General features: G+C 39.0%; 2 protein-coding genes across 2 annotated transcripts in view; both read left to right on the top strand.

Moving 5' to 3' along the window:
- The window catches only part of LOC120550847 (ATP-dependent RNA helicase DHX8), a 12,442-nt gene extending 9,170 nt beyond the window's left edge, over positions 1–3,272 (top strand). The window contains exons 18-23 of the mRNA XM_039787744.1: positions 1–15; positions 877–1,014; positions 1,228–1,356; positions 1,901–2,097; positions 2,191–2,370; positions 2,479–3,272. The exon at positions 1–15 is cut by the window's left edge and continues 141 nt beyond it. Of these exons, the coding sequence (XP_039643678.1) occupies positions 1–15; positions 877–1,014; positions 1,228–1,356; positions 1,901–2,097; positions 2,191–2,370; positions 2,479–2,698 (879 nt within the window). The 3' untranslated portion in view covers positions 2,699–3,272. The remainder of the gene's footprint in view (positions 16–876; positions 1,015–1,227; positions 1,357–1,900; positions 2,098–2,190; positions 2,371–2,478) is intronic.
- Positions 3,273–4,193: 921 nt separating this feature from the next.
- Positions 4,194–15,924, top strand: LOC120550848 (ATP-dependent RNA helicase DHX8-like). Its single transcript, XM_039787745.1, has 23 exons — positions 4,194–4,353; positions 4,468–4,553; positions 4,633–4,699; positions 4,797–4,873; positions 5,427–5,533; positions 5,690–6,049; positions 6,267–6,411; positions 6,916–7,107; positions 7,215–7,302; positions 7,385–7,482; positions 8,266–8,413; positions 8,905–9,086; positions 9,983–10,177; positions 10,261–10,446; positions 10,536–10,746; positions 10,882–11,063; positions 11,333–11,473; positions 11,572–11,727; positions 12,382–12,519; positions 12,729–12,857; positions 13,755–13,951; positions 14,283–14,462; positions 15,225–15,924. Exons 1-23 carry the CDS (start codon positions 4,251–4,253, stop codon positions 15,442–15,444), a joined length of 3,588 nt encoding a protein of 1,195 aa, XP_039643679.1. The 5' UTR covers positions 4,194–4,250; the 3' UTR covers positions 15,445–15,924.
- Positions 15,925–19,733: the final 3,809 nt, after the last annotated feature.

A 19,733-nucleotide genomic window follows, 5' to 3' on the forward strand; every position in this document is an offset into this window, starting at 1 on the left:
GTGCTCTCTCTGAAGGTAAAACAGTCAATCTGCAACAAACGTGTTACTTCTTATCATACCCAGAATGTGTGTGTTTAGGATGAGCACCAGGTAGAAACGTAGCTTAAATGTCAAAGGAATGGATCGTAACTGTATACGGAGCAGAAACTTAGAGGCAGAATATTGCCTCCTATCCCATAACTGACCCTGCAATGTTCTGAAAAGATGCTGCATTAGACATGGAGGGCCATATTTTAACGATCTAAGCGCACAGCGTGAAGCGCATGTGCGTTTAAGGCGTGTCCAAATCCACTTTTGCTAGTTTAACGGCAGAAAAAAGGGTCCGTGTGCTGGGTGCATGGTTCAAAAGGGTTGTACTTAGTGTCTTAATTAATCTATTCAAAAAATTTTCTATTTATGGAAATGTTGAAAATAAATATTTGTGTGTGCTGGAAAGTGGTTAGAAAATATGAAATTGGAATGGGCTAAAATCGGTATCGGCAGTTCAAACTCAATGAGAAATCGGAATCGGCCTTTCAAGTTGAAATCGGTGCATATCTAGCGCATTGCTATTATGATGGCGGATTTGAACCGTAATATTTTTATATAGTTACTTTATGTCCCGTTAATTGAAACGTATAGTTACAACTAATTGAAGCATCTTATCTAATTTACCCATTCTCATTATTTGTCTTTAAGACTTAATTAAGATTTTAGTTAATCAAAGACAATTCATCTCTCTTTTATACAGGTCTGCAATGCAGTAGCATTTAAGTATTGTAGAAAATTAAGGACCAAAAGTTGCAGCTGAACTTCCTCAGCCTTAAACTTATTAATATTATGAACGTAATGCATTGCCATCGTCTTTCATCTTTTTATTTATGTTCCGCCCACCAGGCCATGGGCATCAATGACCTCCTGTCTTTTGACTTCATGGATGCTCCTCCCATGGAGACTCTGATCACAGCCATGGAGCAGCTCTACACTCTGGGAGCTCTGGATGATGAAGGCTTACTCACACGGCTGGGCAGAAGGGTAAGTAATACTTCTACGTGTTGGTTTCCCTCAGCTGCGAAGATGAAGAGAATCAATCTACATCCAATTACATTCATGCACTTTGTAGTTCGTTGTGGTTCAGTGTGTGGTTGCTTTTGTTTTTTTCTATTATGACCTTCACTTCCCTCTTGTCTTTTATAAGCATTGCCCCAATAATTGTTATTGTTTCTTCTCCCTGCATCTGTCTTCTAGATGGCGGAGTTTCCTCTGGAGCCCATGCTGTGTAAGATGTTGATCATGTCCGTCCATCTGGGCTGCAGTGAAGAGATGCTCACCATCGTGTCAATGCTGTCGGTGCAGAACGTCTTCTACAGGCCCAAGGTATGTCCGCCACCTAACCTCGGAGTAAATATGACTTTGAAGCGTTTTCTGAGTGGGCAGTTTTCTAATATATTTCAAGACCCGAGTCAAATTTAATTATCATTGTGTGTTTTTTTTTATTTATTTTATATTAGAAATACAACATTTCTGTGTCACAGTTGATGAAAACTTATGAATGGATTTTTGAAAAGCTTATTTCCTCAGTCTATTCATAGTGTAAAAAAAAAGTTTAATAAAATAACAACATATAGACAGTTTAGCCTATGGCTGTTTATATTTGTGGACCAATTGAGAGAAAAAAAAAGTTAAGAAATTATAAAATGCCACTTCTAGTTTTGTTTTTAATTAATTGCTGTCTTCGGGTTTTTGCAAAAGATATGTCCAGACAGCTCAGAATTTCACTTTTTTGCGTTTTCAAAATTATGAGTTTATTTATCATGACCGTGACAGTTTGTCCCGTCATCATTTGATTTTAAATTTTCCCAGAGTAAAGATCCAATCACAGTGCCTCATTTGTTTATTTCTTTTTCTTCTTGTGTTAAAGGACAAGCAGGCCTTGGCCGACCAGAAGAAGGCAAAGTTTCACCAACCTGAGGGGGATCACTTGACCCTGCTGGCGGTTTACAACTCCTGGAAGAACAACAAGTTCTCCAACCCCTGGTGTTATGAGAACTTCATCCAGGCTCGCTCCCTGCGCAGAGCCCAGGACATCCGCAAACAGATGCTGGGTATCATGGACAGGTATAATTGTTAAGATGGCAAGGCAGAACAACAATACATGTTAGCAACTGAGTCTTGCTCATGATCCTCCAACATGCTCTCTCTTCTCTTCAGACATAAACTGGATGTGGTATCTTGTGGCAAAGCCACAGTACGGGTCCAGAAAGCCATCTGCAGTGGCTTCTTCAGGAATGCAGCTAAAAAGGATCCTCAAGAAGGCTACCGGACCCTTATAGACCAGCAAGTTGTATACATCCACCCCTCCAGCGCTCTGTTCAACCGCCAGCCTGAGTGGTACGACAGCACCTCAGTTCAACCTTTTTAGCAGCTAAACAAGAAATAAATGTCCTTTTTTATCATGGTTAATTTCCAAATGTGACATCCTGCCTCTCTTATCCTCAGGGTTGTGTACCATGAGTTGGTGCTGACCACCAAGGAGTACATGCGGGAGGTAACCACCATCGACCCTCGCTGGCTGGTGGAGTTTTCACCTGCCTTCTTCAAAGTGTCCGACCCCACGCGCCTCAGCAAGCAGAAGAAACAACAGCGCCTCGAGCCTCTGTACAACCGTTACGAGGAGCCCAACGCTTGGAGAATCTCTCGTGCCTTCAGACGCCGTTGATATGCGTGACATCACCCATACAGAACAACGTTTTGACAGTCACGATGGAGTCGGATGCATCGTCCTGTACCATCTAGTGGTTGAAGTTTTTAGCATCCCAACTCAACTTCAAGCTGTGTTTTCACTTCTCCTTTTAAATGCGTACACGTTGTACATTTTCCCCCAGAAGTTCCTACAATATGGTAATTTTAGTGTCATTATTTTAGGAAACCCGGAGCTTACTTGCTTTTCATAGCACTAATACAGGAACAATAAGATCCAAATCTGTTGTTTCGACAACAGTTTTATAGATAATCTTCTGAGGAGATTCTGAAAAACAGTGGACTATTTATTTTGACTGTAAATTGTAATAGCATAATGTTATGCCGAAATACGACCTGATGGGACCATTATGGAATCTTTATGTTTCACTAGTCAATACTTGTCAGAGCATAAGCGTTGAACGATTGTTTGATAGATTTTGTACTGTAGCATGGACAGCTTTCACTCGTGTGTGTATCTGAGACTGTTGCTTTATTTTACTTGCCAGTGAAACTATAAAAATATGTCCTCCAATAAATGCAAATTTTTCTTACTCCTGTTGGATTGTGTTGTGAACTTTTAATTAGATGGAAACGTGCAGTACTACGTTAGTGCTCGTAGATTGGTGTTGTCTGTTACCTAAGCCACACATAGAAACAAAAAAATCTAACTTAGACATTTGACTCGGAAAATTTTAAAAAATGACAAGAAATGCAACCCTTAGGAAATGCAACTGGATGTAATAGGTTTAATATATAACCCTAATATGTTGTGGTATATTCTATGGATGTAGTAACTGTACTCGCTATGCAGAACGGGCCATTTCAGAATCATACTATATGATTGGTTTATAATAATTAATGCATTAATGTGTAATCATCACTAATAAAGGTTGGACTTTAAAAAAAAAAAATATATATATATATACTTCTGGGTAGCTTATCCATAATACATAATTTATTAGTTGGTTTGTATTTGTATTAATCTGAATCTGCAAATTAACTAATCAAATAAATATAGTTGTATAAAAAGTACAATATTTAACTACAAAATGTACTGGACTAAAAGTATTAGGTAACATTGGGGCATCCTGGTAGCTCACCTGTTTGAGAGTGCCCCCCCAAACCGTACCAAGGCTCAGTCCTTACCGCGGTGGACCAGGTTCGAGTCCGACCGGTGGCTCTTTTCTGCATGTCGTCCCCCCTCTCTCTCTCCCCCATTCATGCGTACAGCTGTCCTATCAATTAAATGCAAAAAAGCCCCCAATTTTTTTTTCTTTTATAAATAAATAAATAAAGTTTTATGTAGCATGAAATGGAAAAACTCGAATTACTAAGTACCTCAAAATTGTACTTAAATGCACCACTTGGCTCATTCCCACCACTAAGGTTTTACTGTGTAAACTGTAATGTGTTATCTGCCTGTTGACCGGTAGGGGGCAGCAGCAGCACTTAAACACTTTCGTTGGCGCTTTAACTAAAGAAGGAGAAGAAGAACCCTTTCCTGTTCCGGTCAAAATAAATACAGAGAAATGGCTACTTTAGACGAAATAAAGCGTCTTGAATATTTATCTTTGGTTTCAAAGGTGTGTACGGAGTTGGAGAATCATCTAGGAATAAGCGAAAAAGATCTGGGTAACGTTACGCTACATGACAACATTGTTTTTTTCATCTACAGAGCTAGCTAACTAACTGTTTCAACGTCTAGCTATATTAGCATGCAGCTAAACAACAGTTGATGTTTTGCAGCCGAATTTATCATCAGCCTGGCCGAAAAACACCCAACATTTGAGGATTTCAAAGCAGCTCTGTTAAAAAATGGAGCAGATTTTACAGTAAGCGTGCTAACAAACACCTTCAATTTCATGTTTGTTGCTGTTGCATTGTATTTACACCGATGCTTCTTTTTTTAAGGACACCTTTGTTGGTAACTTACATAGACTTATTCAAACCATGCGAGCCCCACCATCTACTAGTAAAGGTACAGAGACTTTTTAATTCATTTTATGTAACAATACCTTGTGTTTTACAGCTCTGGGTCCACTGTTAAATGATCTCTTCTCTGTTGTGTATGACAGCTCATCAGCCAACACGTGAGGACAAGCTGAAAGAGAAATTCCCTGCCTTATGTAAACCAGATGATCCTGTGTGGATGGTAAGGCTCATTCAAAAACAGGGTGTCTATAAGTACTTAAAAAGTCTTAAATTAAATTGTATAAGTTGTAGGCTTTAAAAAGTAATTAAATAGTCTGAGATTTGTGAGGTCTTAATTGCCACAAACATTTTATCTAAATAATTTTATCCATCTTTAAATTTCTTATTGTCAAAATGGGTCAAGTTGTTTGTGTGCGCAAATCCACATTTCTGATGTAACTAATCTTTAAACTTACCACTGTCTTATGTAGAACAACCTGACTCTCTCTAATAACCATATTCCTACATAAAAGCAACCTCTTCACGGGACCACATATATACTTCATACTTACCTGCAATATTTTAAAATGTCTTTAAAAAGCATTACATTTGAGTGTCTGATACCTGTAGACACCCTGAAAAAGGATGGCAGGCAATTAAAGCATTCTTCTCTCAATTATATTTTAACCTTCTGGCAAACCTCTAAAGAAAAATACAACTCTTTGTCAGTGGGAAAAGTTTACAGTTTATAGTATTTATGGAGCTGTTGGCACTAATTATTACCTCTTCATCAGTTTCCACCACGCCACACAGATAAAGATGATCAGCAGGTTGCAGCAGCAGCCATGAAGGAGCTGGAGATGCTCATGCCTAACTTCTGTGGAACAAGCTCCGATAATGGGTAAAAAAAAAAAAAAGTCCCAAAAGTAGACACCTGCCACTTAGAAAAGAAGCTGATAGAACAGGAGAGTTTATGATATATTTCAAAATCAAATTGTCTCTTTTATAACTGACTGGAGTAAAAATCAGACTTGTCTTTTTCTTATTTGCTCCTCAGAAATTTGCCCAGTGACAGAAGTCGAGACACAGACAGGCAGACTGGATGTCAGCAAATTCGTCCTCGCTCAAGATCAAGAGATCGGGAAGGAGAAACAAACCCTAAGCCCAAAAGGAAACGAGTGTCTCGCTGGAGTGACCATCCACCCAGCCCTCGCAGAGACGATGACAACAACAACAACAGCAGCAGCAGCAGCAACAACAACAACAACAACAAGAAGGATAACCGAGACTCTAACTGTTTACGTGATAGACTTGTGGATCGCCCTCCGCCAGAGGAGCCTGTTGTGGGCGACATCTACAACGGCAAAATCAGCAGTATTATGCAATTTGGATGTTTTGTGCAGCTAGAGGGCCTCAGGTCAGTCACAGAAATTGTCTTTACAGACATGCACACCATCTTGTTTTGATGTTTTGTATTCCAGGATTTCAGTGTTACTTATTTGTCTTGAGTCTACTTCTAAACATTTCAATATTTCTCCCTTTTGCACTCACATTTCAGTGTTTTTTTATAGAATGTTCTGCTGTGTGCACCCTGATCCTCCTGGCCTATAGTATTAAAATGTTATTGTCTGCAGGAAACGCTGGGAAGGCCTGGTGCACATCTCAGAACTGCGCAAAGAAGGACGTATAGCCAATGTGGCTGACGTGGTCACCAAAGGCCAAAAGGTGAAGGTCAAAGTGCTGTCATTCACTGGAACCAAAGCCAGCCTCAGCATGAAGGTGAGTCGTGTAGCCGTCGTACAATCATACAGCCCGGAGAGGGACAGTCGTTTGTATGTTACTCCGCAAGGAAACGAGAGAAATCCATTGACCATGATGAAAACAGTCTGACAGTAAGATGTGTGCAGATAATGTGTGAAAAGATGCAATCCTCTCACACTTTCCCCTCTCTGTTTCCCAACAGCTGTAAAAGTAACCAGTTGATTAAAATAAAGGAGATACTAAATACCCACCTTAAAATGTTGACCCAAAAAAACAATAGTATTTGTTGCTATTGATTAGTTAGTTATTGTAGGTGGATCATAAATCATGCATTTTCTCCCACTTTTAGACAATGACTTGAAATCAAATGTAACTTTGCTGGTTACAATGCATACAACATGTCCAAATGTTAAAGTACTCCATACATTTATTTGCAAAAACAGTTTAAGTAACATCCAATATAATAATTGGTTTCTCAAATGTTGGCTAGAAATGAATGGTCAATGGTTTACTTGTTGCCAGGATGTCAACCAAGAGACGGGGGAGGACTTGAACCCCAACCGGAGAAGAAACCTGGACACTGCAGTCGGAGACGAGGCCATGAGGAACCCCGACCGCCCTGTTGAAGCCAGCATGGTGGAACTGGAGGAAAACCCAACCGAACGCAAACGGCTTTCCAAGATAACTGACCTTGAAAAATGGGAAATTAAACAGGTATTCATCAAACTCATTCATGTAAAATGGATTAATTTAAGTAATGCTGATGTCTTCCTTGGCAATGTTTATAACCATTCCGGAAAAAAACATGTTCTCCCATTCAGATGATTGCAGCCAACGTACTTCCTAAAGAAGAATTCCCAGAATTTGACGAGGAGACGGGAATCCTTCCTAAAATAGATGATGATGAAGGTAAAACTTTACGCTTTATTCTTAAGTTTTTTGCTAAAAAATAAAGTAATGTTGCATGACAATGTCTCTTTTTCCTCCCCAGATGTAGAATTAGAGATTGATCTAGTGGAAGAGGAACCACCATTCCTGAGGGGACAGACTAAATGGAGCACAACCATGAGCCCAGTCAAAATAGTAAAGGTATACATTCAGACTTGTTGTTTGGGGGTGTGGGTAGATCTATGCAGGTCATACTTAATATCTATTTAAATAAAATCTCATGGAACGGAGTTGTAACTCACTCATATTCTTTGTGTGTAGGTTTTACACTAACATAAAATAATTGATTGCGTCACAACAACCTCTGGATATTGGATACTACAATTAAGTAGTTGAAGTTAAACCAACACTGGATGAAACAAGATTTTCAGGGGTTGTTAAATTACTCTTTTAAGCTTTCAAAAATCCCTGTCCAGAGCTCACTATTCTACCAATAAACAACCTCCAAATTTATAGTTAGGAATATGCAGCACCAAGGAAAAAAAACTTTTGTCCTCTGCCTCACATCCTTTTTTTTACCCCTAGGGACAGTTCTGGAGGAGAGAAAACCTACAATGACACTGTAAATTCTTCATTATACTTTATTCTAGTATCTGTATCTCTATTCATAAAGGTTGAAATATACAATCTAAAAACACAGACAAACACACAAACACTAACCGCAGCTATAGAAAAGAAAAACTACTGCATATGTAAGAAGTTTCAGAATTAGAGCAGCTAATACTCTCCTTGCCTATAGATGGTGCATATCGGCACATGGCCATCTGCAGTGCTACCAGCACCTGCTGCTGTTACTTTTATTGCTAGTAGGTGGCATAGTTGGATGATTTTGAGGATTTATTTTAAATATAGTAAATTAGATACCTGGAAGTATTTAGTTTCTTCTATCATCCTACCAATAATTGTTTCCATTTTGTCCATCAGAATCCAGACGGCTCCCTCTCCCAAGCAGCCATGATGCAGAGCGCTCTTGCGAAGGAGAGGAGAGAGCTGAAGCAGGCGGCTCGCGCAGCAGAGTTGGACGCCATCCCTACGGGTCTCCACAAGAACTGGATAGACCCCATGCCTGATTGTAAGGACCTGAGACTACACATCTGTAATGCTCGAGCCCTCACTTTATAAATGAGGCTGTAACACCCTGTGTGATTTATTTATTTATTTATTTTCTTCAAGCATCAGTGGAACAAACGTTCAACCGTAAATTAATGATAGGACAAAGTCAATCTATGTTGTGTCAGAAAATGAAATGTAACCATCTGTCTTGTGCCAGGCCTATTACACTGTTACATTGTTACCACGGCATGACTGGAGATGATTATCTAGCTGCCCCATGAGTTTACGCTGGCACACAGTCATAATGCACTGTGACTCTGCACTCTGTAGCCCGAGGGGAGATCGGAGGCTTTACAAGTTCCTTCCAGTCCTGGTCACTACCTCTGACTCATGGTTTAATACAAAAAAGACTTGATAGCATGTTCGTTATCATTGCATTTAATCTAGATTAAACAAAATAGTAGGATCTTGCCGGAACTTTACATTAGTCCTTATTCCTCTCCTGTACAGATGAAGGAAGGCAGATTGCTGCTAACATGAGAGGCATCGGCGCTATGCCTGTCGATCTTCCAGAGTGGAAAAGACAAGCCTTCGGAGGGAACCAGGTGTCGTATGGCAAGAAGACAGAACTGTCCATCCTGCAGCAGAGAGAGAGTCTGCCTATTTACAAGCTTAAGGCAGAGCTTGTTCAGGTACGAGCAGTGGAGAGATGATAGGAAAACTGAATGAGAAAGGGGGACTTATGAGTGATGTCTAAAAGGTGTAAATCCCAAAATTACAACATATATACAGTACATCTACCCACTGACAGTCCCTCCAGAAAAACGCGACTATGCGATCGAATAATTAAATGCATATTCAGCCAAAGTCCGCATATTGATGCGGGCGCCGCATTTTTTCAAATACGCCGCACTTTCGCCGCAAAAATTGCCGATTTCTGCGCAAAATATGCAGGGCTTGCATGATTTCATAATCCACGCATTTTCGTTGCAAAAAAGTCACATATATCTTAGCAGAAAGTTGAAAAATGTTGCACTTACTTCACACAAGAGCAGCCATTTTCCCCTGTTACCATGGGAACGCTATGAAGTGACATTATGAAGTGACGTAATTACGCGACGTGAACATCATTGAAAAGCAGGGTGTTGGGGGAATCACTTTTTTTCCCCTCTTTTTCATCAAACTGCAGTTTTTGCAAGTTCCCGCAATTTCATCGCATAAAATTGCATAAATATCCCGCATATTCCATCGCATGTTTTAAGAAAACGTGCCGCGTAATCAAGGATTTTTGCCCATCATACACGTCTCTTCCCAGCACAAAGCTTCCTAGGAGCCCTCCAGAAAGCTCAAGTACCTTCCCCATTTTCCCGTGTAGACATCCAATTTGATTTATGTGACATCTTTTCAAACGCTGCCACCCTAACCATCTCACAAGCCCAATCTGTCTGTCTATCATTAAACTAGTTTGGACCCAACTTCCTATGCACTTATCCATCCCAATTAGGATTGATCCATCTCCCAGAACAAATAATCTCGGGCTGAATGGATGCACTTTAATATCTTACCAGTTAATTCTTCCTCTTGACAGGCTGTCCACGATAATCAGATCTTGATCGTAGTTGGAGAGACGGGGTCTGGTAAGACCACGCAGATCACTCAGTACCTGGCGGAGGCAGGCTACACCTCCCGGGGGAAGATTGGCTGTACGCAGCCCCGTCGTGTAGCCGCCATGTCGGTGGCCAAGAGGGTCTCCGAGGAGTATGGTTGCTGTCTAGGCCAAGAGGTGAGTTCTCATTCTGAATATGTACAAGAATTTATTACTGAGAGCCTTTCCTCCCATTTATTTTTTTTTAACCTTCATTTTAGGTGGGTTACACGATTCGTTTTGAGGACTGCACCAGTACTGAGACAGTAATCAAGTACATGACCCATGGTATGCTGCAGAGGGAGTGTCTGCTGGACCCAGACATGAGTCAGTATTCCCTCATTATGCTCGACGAGGCCCACGAGAGAACAATCCACACCGACGTGCTCTTTGGCCTTCTCAAGAAGGTATTCTACAAACTCATACAATGTTTTCCAAAAACAGTAAATTCATAGCAACACTTTCTCATACAACGACCTCCTTCGTCTCTTTTTAGACGATACAGAAACGCAAAGACATGAAACTGATCGTGTCCTCTGCTACGCTGGACGCCGTGAAGTTCTCCCAGTATTTTTACGAAGCGCCCATCTTCACCATCCCAGGAAGGACTTTCCCAGTGGAGGTTCTCTACACCAAAGAACCTGAGACAGACTACATGGATGCCAGTCTCATCACTGTTATGCAGATCCATCTAACCGAGCCCCCAGGTACGGTTGCGTCAGAAACCGGTTTCCTTACACCATCTTGAATTTCAAGTCCCAGGGACAAGTGGTGATTATTTTAAGGCGTTTTATACTTGCTTTAAACCTTAAACATTCATTTTCTCCCTGTTCTTAATCCAGGTGACGTCCTGGTGTTTCTGACTGGACAGGAAGAGATCGACACCGCTTGTGAGATCTTGTATGAGAGAATGAAGTCACTGGGGCCGAACGTTCCCGAGCTGATTATTCTGCCAGTTTACTCCGCGCTGCCCAGCGAGATGCAGACAAGAATCTTTGACCCTGCACCCCTAGGCAGCAGAAAGGTAATGCACTCTACTGGATAAGATTAAAGCTGTTGTATTGTTGGGGGCATTTTTAGAGCCAGACACCAGTTCTTTTACTTCTTATTTAAGTTCCAAAATAACACTTTGAAAATACGTGTCTTTGCTGAATTAAGGTACATTTTACTATGGGATTTGGTGGTTTTAATTTGTATTTTAATCTAAAGCTCAGCACAGAACAAATTATTCAGCTCAAAGAGTGATTCATTTCTGATCCTCTCATTTTTTTCCCCCTCACTGCTTACCACCAGGTCATCATTGCCACAAACATTGCTGAGACGTCTCTCACTATTGATGGAATCTACTACGTGGTGGACCCTGGCTTTGTTAAACAGATTGTGTATAATTCCAAGTCGGGCATCGACCAGCTTGTGGTGACTCCAATATCACAGGTATATCCATTTTAACCCCCCCAACCCCACCCCCATTATTGGTAATGATTTGATTGATAGACTCTAATCCTTTTAAAAACTCCTTGATGTGTTTTCAGGCCCAGGCCAAGCAGAGGTCGGGTCGAGCCGGCAGAACGGGCCCAGGGAAGTGTTACAGGCTCTACACCGAGAGAGCCTACAGAGACGAGATGCTGACCACCAACGTGCCTGAGATCCAGAGAACCAACTTGGCCAGCACTGTGCTCTCTCTGAAGGCAATTTACTGACCCTTCTAACACCTCTATTAATCAGTTTCCATTAGTGCTGTCCGTCAAATGCATTAACGGCATTAACGCAAACCCATTTTAACGGCGTCAATTTTTTATCGCGAGATTAATGTTCTATATGGCCTAGCAAACTTTGTAGTTTTTTGCACGTGCTGTTGCAACAACTAGTAACGTTAGAAAAACTACAACACCACACGGGATCTCGCTAGACCGGAAACAGAACAACAGGCACGCCGCACACACTTGTTTGGGCATGCGAGCCGGCCAAAGAGTAGCAGGCTAACGTTTTGAGTGGATGGCGAGCGCGAGACGCCAAAATGGATGAGAAAAATAAAATGAGAAAAAATAATGGGACAAAAGAAATCAAGGGACATTTAGAATAGATAAAAATGTGTGATTAATTGCGATTAAATATTTTAATCGTTTGACAGCACTAGTTTCAATCTGTCTAACTGCTTTTTGGGATTGTGATAAAACATAAGCAAGGGTGTTGCTTTGTCTTGTGATTAGGAGATTTCAATCTGAGCACAATTCATGAATCTGTTGCCCTGTTGTTGTTTATTATTATATTCTTTTGGGCTTTACCATTATTGTCACTGTGATTTTCTTACTTTCCCCCCTTTGCTCTCCTCCCCTCCCCAGGCCATGGGCATCAATGACCTCCTGGCTTTTGACTTCATGGACCCTCCTCCCATGGAGACTCTGATCACAGCCATGGAGCAGCTCTACACTCTGGGAGCTCTGGATGATGAAGGCTTACTCACACGGCTGGGCAGAAGGGTGAGGAGAATAGTTGGATTGTCGCGTGCTAACCGATGATACAGCTGTATTTACTCGTATAATCTGTGCAAGTGTGTTTGAATGACCAACCGAGAAATACCTAGAATACATTTGTCCACTGTGTTCCAAGATCTCTGTTTAGGCATTTTGGTTTGATCTTCATTATGCATACTGTCTGTATTTGATTCCCACCTGTCTCTGTGGTTCAGATGGCGGAGTTTCCTCTGGAGCCCATGCTGTGTAAGATGTTGATCATGTCCGTCCATCTGGGCTGCAGTGACGAGATGCTCACCATCGTGTCAATGCTGTCGGTGCAGAACATCTTTTACAGACCAAAGGTATGTGGCTAACACACGATGACGGTCATACTGACCACATTAGACTAGACTTACTTCTATAACATGAACTAGTGCTGTCAGTTAAACGAGTTTATTAACGGCATTAACGCAAACCCATTTTAACGGCGTCAATTTTTTTATCATGAGATTAACGTTCTTTTTGGCCTAGCAAACTTTGTAGTTTTTTTTCACATGCTGTTGCAACAACTAGTAACGTTAGAAAAACTACAACACCACACCGGATCTCGCTAGACCGGAAACAGAACAACAGGCACGCCGCACACACTGGTTTGGACTTGCGAGCCGGCCAAAGAGTAGGAGGCTAACGTTAGGTTTTGAGTGGATGGCGAGCGCGAGGCGGCGAAATTGATGCCAATAAGATTCTGAATGGAAAGTTTATTTTTAAAAAGTTGCCAAATGGTTCCATTGACAAGACCAAAGTGATCTGTGTGTTTTGTCGTTGTGAACTGAGCTATCATCGCAGCACGTCCACTCTGAAATACCACTTGATGATGGCCAAGCACACAGCTGATGCGAATTCCCCACCCCCACTTGTCAAAGCCAGGCGACAAAAGCACAAAGCAAGCAGATCCACTTCTCCATGTTGATAAGAGCATTAAAATGAGAAAAAATAATGGGACAAAAAGAAATCAAGGGACATTTAGAATAAATAAAATGTGCGATTAATTGCGAGTTAACTATGACATTAATGTGATTGAATATTTTAAATGTTTGACATCACTAACATGAACATATGATTACTCTCCAAATCTTTGATGGGAAACCTAATTAAAGCATTTTCAAGGCAACATGCTTAAAACCTTTTGTGTAATAACACGTATCAGGTTCTCTGCTTGGTCAAAAGGCACAAAAAAACCTCAATCCTTCCATTTTCAGGACAAACAGGCCCAGGCTGACCAGAAAAAGACAAAGTTCTTCCAGCCCGAGGGAGACCACCTTACGTTGCTGGCTGTCTACAACTCGTGGAAGAACAACAAGTTCTCCAACCCCTGGTGTTTCGAGAACTTCATCCAAGCCCGCTCATTAAAGAGAGCTCAGGACATACGCAAGCAGATGATGAGCATCATGGACAGGTAGTCTTCTTCTACGTATTAAATTTGACTGTGTTTCAATCATTTCTTTGATTTTACTTTGCATATTTCAGTGTTTTCATAGACCGCATTTAACCTCATATAGTGTGGAATGGAGAAATGACTGTAGATGTAATCATGGTGATTAAGAGATATAGAAATATGCAGCAATGTATGTCAGAATTGAAGGAAAAATAGTCGCACAGTATTTAACCTTAATCAAACATAATCTTGTTGATGTCTTGTGAGAAAAACTACAATTTGACTACAGTTTTACAAATCCCTAGACCAATTTTGAGCGTACACATATTTAACAACACTATATATTCCTTAGACACAAGTTAGACGTGGTATCCTGTGGAACAGCTACGGTGCGGGTCCAGAAAGCTATCTGCAGCGGTTTCTTCAGGAACTCGGCCAGGAAGCACCCTCATGATGGGTACCGTACCCTGATTGACCAGCAGGTGGTGTACCTCCACCCCTCCAGCACTCTCTTTAACCGCCAGCCAGAATGGTATGTCCTGATTTTAGTGCTGAAATACTTATCTGACTTAGTCGACAAGATTTAAATCTGTATCCCACAATCGTTATTTAGGCCTTACTTAGAGCTGTGTCTTTCTGTACAATGAGTGTATGGAGGTGTTCTATGGATTTCTGTGAATTAATCATGATTATATTATTATTTCGTCTTAACACTTACTAATAAATTGTCTTGTTTTCTTTCATTTTGTTTTTCCCTGCTTTATATAACAAATGTTATTACTGTATATATTTTGTCTTAGAGCTAACCAAGCGTGGGTCACCTCTACTTGTATGCTGTACCGTATTAGCTCAGTAGAGCATATGTATGTTGTGTCTCTGTTTTAACATTTACTAATGATTTGTCCTGTTTTTCTTTTCTTTGGTCCTGTTTTACTCTGTTATATATAGCAAATGTTACTAGTGTATATCTTTTGTCCTTTTATTGTAATTTCTACCTGCCAAATGGACTACAGATGGAAATTAGCCTTTGGGCTACAATCTGGCACTTTTACGTGTACTGCTGTACATGTTCATCAAATGTGCATTGTCCTGAAATAATAAAATAAAAATAAATAAAATTATTGCTGAAATGTACATGAAAATGAATAAACACAGTTCGTTTATCAAGAAAAATTAAAAGAAGTGTTCACTGATTACAGATTTTTAGATGTATTGTTAATGAAAATAATCTTTTAGTTGCAGCCCTTAATCAATATTAACTGTATTTTTTTTGTCCCTGTTATACTTCCTGCAGGCTTGTGTACCATGAGTTGGTGCTGACCACCAAGGAGTACATGCGGGAGGTGACCACCATCGACCCTCGCTGGCTGGTGGAGTTTGCGCCGGCTTTCTACAGAGTTGCCGATCCCACGCGCCTCAGCAGGCAGAAGAGGCAACAGAAACTGGAACCTCTCTACAACCGCTACGAGGAGCCCAACGCTTGGAGAATCTCCCGCGCGTTTAGACGACGCTGAAGGTCTCCTGTGCTTCACGCTTTTATACCAGGCGAACAAACGTCGTTGGGCATACTGACTCAGAAAGACACTTCATCTTGCTTTGCCAAACCTTCGAATGGACAAATGGCAATTAAACCTTAATTATTACACAGCTTTGTTGAATACTTGATTCTGATTGGTCAATCACAGCATTCAACGATCTGTTATTTCTGTATAGCAGACTGCTGCCATGGACAGAGTTTTGATTATAGATCTATGAGAATCTGTTTTTAAATCAATATTTTGTGTCAAATTATTGATTTCTTTAGTAAGTAGCCGTGCCAGGGATTATCCGTTAATTAATTGTTATATTGGAATGTTTTTCACAATATTTAAGCTTTAAGTTACGTCAGTAATACAGATTTTGCTGTGATAGCTATGTTACTATGATCAAGTGTTAACACTGAAGTTGGTCAACGTTTTATATATTGTATTTTCTATTAAATATTTAACATGGGTGATTGAGATCTTTTCTTTCTGTCTTTTAAATTGCAATCTTGAACACTGGGTGTACTTTTATTTGCTGCTGCCTTCTAATTATCACATCTTGTCTGCATGTAAATGGATAAATATGGAACATTTGTTAAATATGTGTGCAAAGTATTAGGGCCAAATGCTGTTTCAGGTAAAGGAATAGTTTGATATTTTTGAAAAATTTAGCTTCTTTACTTTTTGACTGTGCAGTGAATATGAGGCTGGCAGTCTTTATTCCAAGCTAAGGTTACCGGCTGCTGGCTGTAGCTTCATATTTACCGCCTAGACATGAGAGAGGTATGTTTTGATTTAACTCTTGGTAAGAAAGCAAATAACATTTCCTGAAATGACGACTGTTCCTGTAAACAGCCTGAGCAGCTGAATCACATAATTAATTTGGTTTGTTTGTTTTTGCTTACCATAATCCTCCTCGCTCATAAAATGGGGGGGGGGAAGCGGACTAGGTAAAGCATACCCACATGTGCCTTATAACAAAAACGCAGGAAAGAATAGTCTGGATTTCAGTTAGGATATTATTATGGGTATTTATTAAGCAATCTCTCCAACCACAGTCATGATGTGATGTGAGAATGCAGCTCTTAAAAACAGAACAATCCCTAACCAGATTATACTTTAAATCAAAAAGACCATAACCTTTCTTTATGACATTTCTATCTACATACTATACTGTGACTTTTTTCGACATGCTATACTATGACTTTTATGACTTACTTTTTTATGACTTTTCGACATGCTTTACTATGACTTTTTTTCAACATACTATACTATGACTTTCATGCCATTTTTTGACATACCACGACCATGCGGAGGACGATTGATGGATGGACTATCATATGACTTTGTTCATGACATTTCTTACCACATAACTATACTATGACTTTTTACCACCCCAGGTGAAAAAGAATTCTATTAAAAATATACTTTAATAAAGTGTACTAAGTATATTTTCTACATTTAGTACTATTTTCGTCAAATCCAAGTATAGTTAAGTTTATTCAATTATGTATTAACTTCAACTTAACATCTATTTGACTACACTTCAAGTGTAAATAGTATACTAAAATGGAACAACTTTTTTTAAACTTCAAGTGCACTAAAATACACTAATGAAAAATAATTTGATTACTGGCAAATTAGTATACTTACTTTTTGGACTCTGAAGTTGAACTTAATTACATCTATTTTGAAGTATACTTTTAAAAAGTACATATTAAATACACTTTAAAGAAAGCACAACAAGTAGAAGCATACTTGTTTTATACTTCATGTACTTCATTCATATTACTAATACACTAAAGTATACTACTTTTTTACCTGGGACATTAAAGTCATAAAAAGTAATAGTATAGTATGTTGAAAAAAAGTCTTAGTATAGTATGTCCAAAATAGTCAAAAAAGTATGTTGGAAAAAAGTCATAGTATAGTATGTCGAAAAAAAACTTAAAAAGTCATGGTATAGTTTGTCGAAAAAGTCAAAACAATTCATAGTATAGTATGTCAGAAAAAGTCATAGTATAGTATGTCAGAAAAAGTCATAGTATAGGGCGGCCTCTAGCTCACCCAGTAAACACGTTCACCCCATGTTGGAGTCCTGCAGCGGTGCAATAAAAACAAATCCAAGATATCCGTAATATGTAGAAAAATGTCATAAAAAAGCCATAGTATAGTATGTCGAAAAAAACCTTAAAAAGTCATGGTATAGTTTGTCGAAAAAGTCAAAACAATTCATAGTATAGTATGTCGAAAAAAGTCATTGTATAGTATGTCGAAAAAAGTCATAAAAAAGTCATAGTATAGTATGTCGAAAAAAGTTATAGTATAGTATGTCGAAAAAAGTCAGTATAGTATGTCGAAAAAAGTTATAGTATAGTATGTCGAAAAAAGTCATAGTATAGTATGTCGAAAAAAGTCATAAAAAGTCATAGTATAATATGTCGAAAAAAGTCATAGTATAGTATGTTGAAAAAAGTCATAGTATAGTATGTTGAAAAAAGTCATAGTATAGTATGTAGAAAAAAGCCATAGTATAGTATGTCGAAAAATGTCATAGTATAGTATGTCGAAAAATGTCATAAAAAAGTCATAGTATAGTATGTCGAAAAATGTCATACTATAGTATGTCGAAAAATGTCATAAAAAAGTCATAGTATAGTATGTCGAAAAATGTCATAAAAAATTCATAGTATAGTATGTCGAAAAATGTCATAAAAAAGTCATAGTATAGTATGTCGAAAATGTCATAAAAAGTCATAGTATAGTATGTCGAAAAATGTCATAAAAAAGTCATAGTATAGTATGTCGAAAAAAGCCATAGTATAGTATGTCGAAAAATGTCATAGTATAGTATGTCGAAAAATGTCATAAAAAAGTCATAGTATAGTATGTCGAAAAAAGTTATAGTATAGTATGTTGAAAAAAGTCATAGTATAGTATGTCGAAAAAGTCATAGTATAGTATGTAGAAAAAAGCCATAGTATAGTATGTCGAAAAATGTCATAAAAAAGCCATAGTATAGTATGTCGAAAAATGTCATAAAAAAGTCATAGTATAGTATGTCGAAAAAGTCATAGTATAGTATGTAGAAAAAAGCCATAGTATAGTATGTCGAAAAATGTCATAAAAAAGTCATAGTATAGTATGTCGAAAAAAGCCATAAAAAAGTCATAGTATAGTATGTCGAAAAAAGCCATAAAAAGGCATAGTATAGTATGTCGAAAAAAGCCATAGTATAGTATGTAGAAAAAAGTCATAGTATAGTATGTCGAAAAAAGCCATTGTATAGTATGTCGAAAAAGTCATAGTATAGTATGTCGAAGATTTTGAAAAACGTCATAGTATAGTATGTCGAAAATTTTAAAAGAAAAGTCATGAAAAAGTCATAGTATAGTATGTTGAAAAACAGGTCACAGTATAATATGTTGAAAACGTCATAGTATGGAATATCGAATAAAGCAATAAAAAGTCATAGTATAGTGTGTCAAAAAAAGTCATAGTAGAGGATTTAAAAAAAGTTATATTAGAGTATGTTGTAAAAAGTCAAAAAGACATAGTATAGAGTATGCCGAAAAAAGTCATAAAAGTCACAGGGCTAGATTTATCAAGCCGTTTGCGCCTGTTTCCAGGCGCTAATTGGTCGCAAAGACGGACGTAACCGATGCGGGCTATTTACAAACAGGGCGCACTTAGGTAAAATGGCAGATTGTCTGCCACATGAGCGAGAAGAGACAAGTTGCGCTGTCAATATGCGTTTGTGGGAGGGTCATGGGGAAAGTGGGAGTTCCACCCAAAAAGGTGGGAGGATAAGCGCAAAGTGCGCCTAATTATATATTCTGTGGTATTTACAAAGACTGTCAGTGAGAGCGCGCCTCTATTCTGCGGGGGAAATTCTCCGCCTCTTAAAAGCAGGTCTAAACCAGCCGCAATCGCTGGTGAAATGGCAACAGTAATTTGAGCAAGACGAAGACATACAGTGCCTTGCGAAAGTATTCGGCCCCCTTGAACGTTTCGACCTTTTGCCACATTTCAGGCCTCAAACATAAAGATATAAAACTGTAATTTTTTGTAAAGAATCAACAACAAGTGGGTCCCAATTATGAAGTGGAACGAAATTCATTGGCTATTTCAAACTTTTTTAACAAATAAAAACTGAAAAGTGGCGTGCAAAATTATTCAGCCCCTTTACTTTCAGTGCAGCAAAACTCTCTCCAGAAGTTCAGTGAGGATCTCTGAATGATCCAATGTTGACCTAAATGACTAATGATGATAAATAGAAT

This window comes from Perca fluviatilis, chromosome 21, assembly GCF_010015445.1.
Source record: "Perca fluviatilis chromosome 21, GENO_Pfluv_1.0, whole genome shotgun sequence".
In the NCBI taxonomy this organism is placed as follows: Eukaryota; Metazoa; Chordata; class Actinopteri; order Perciformes; family Percidae; genus Perca; species Perca fluviatilis.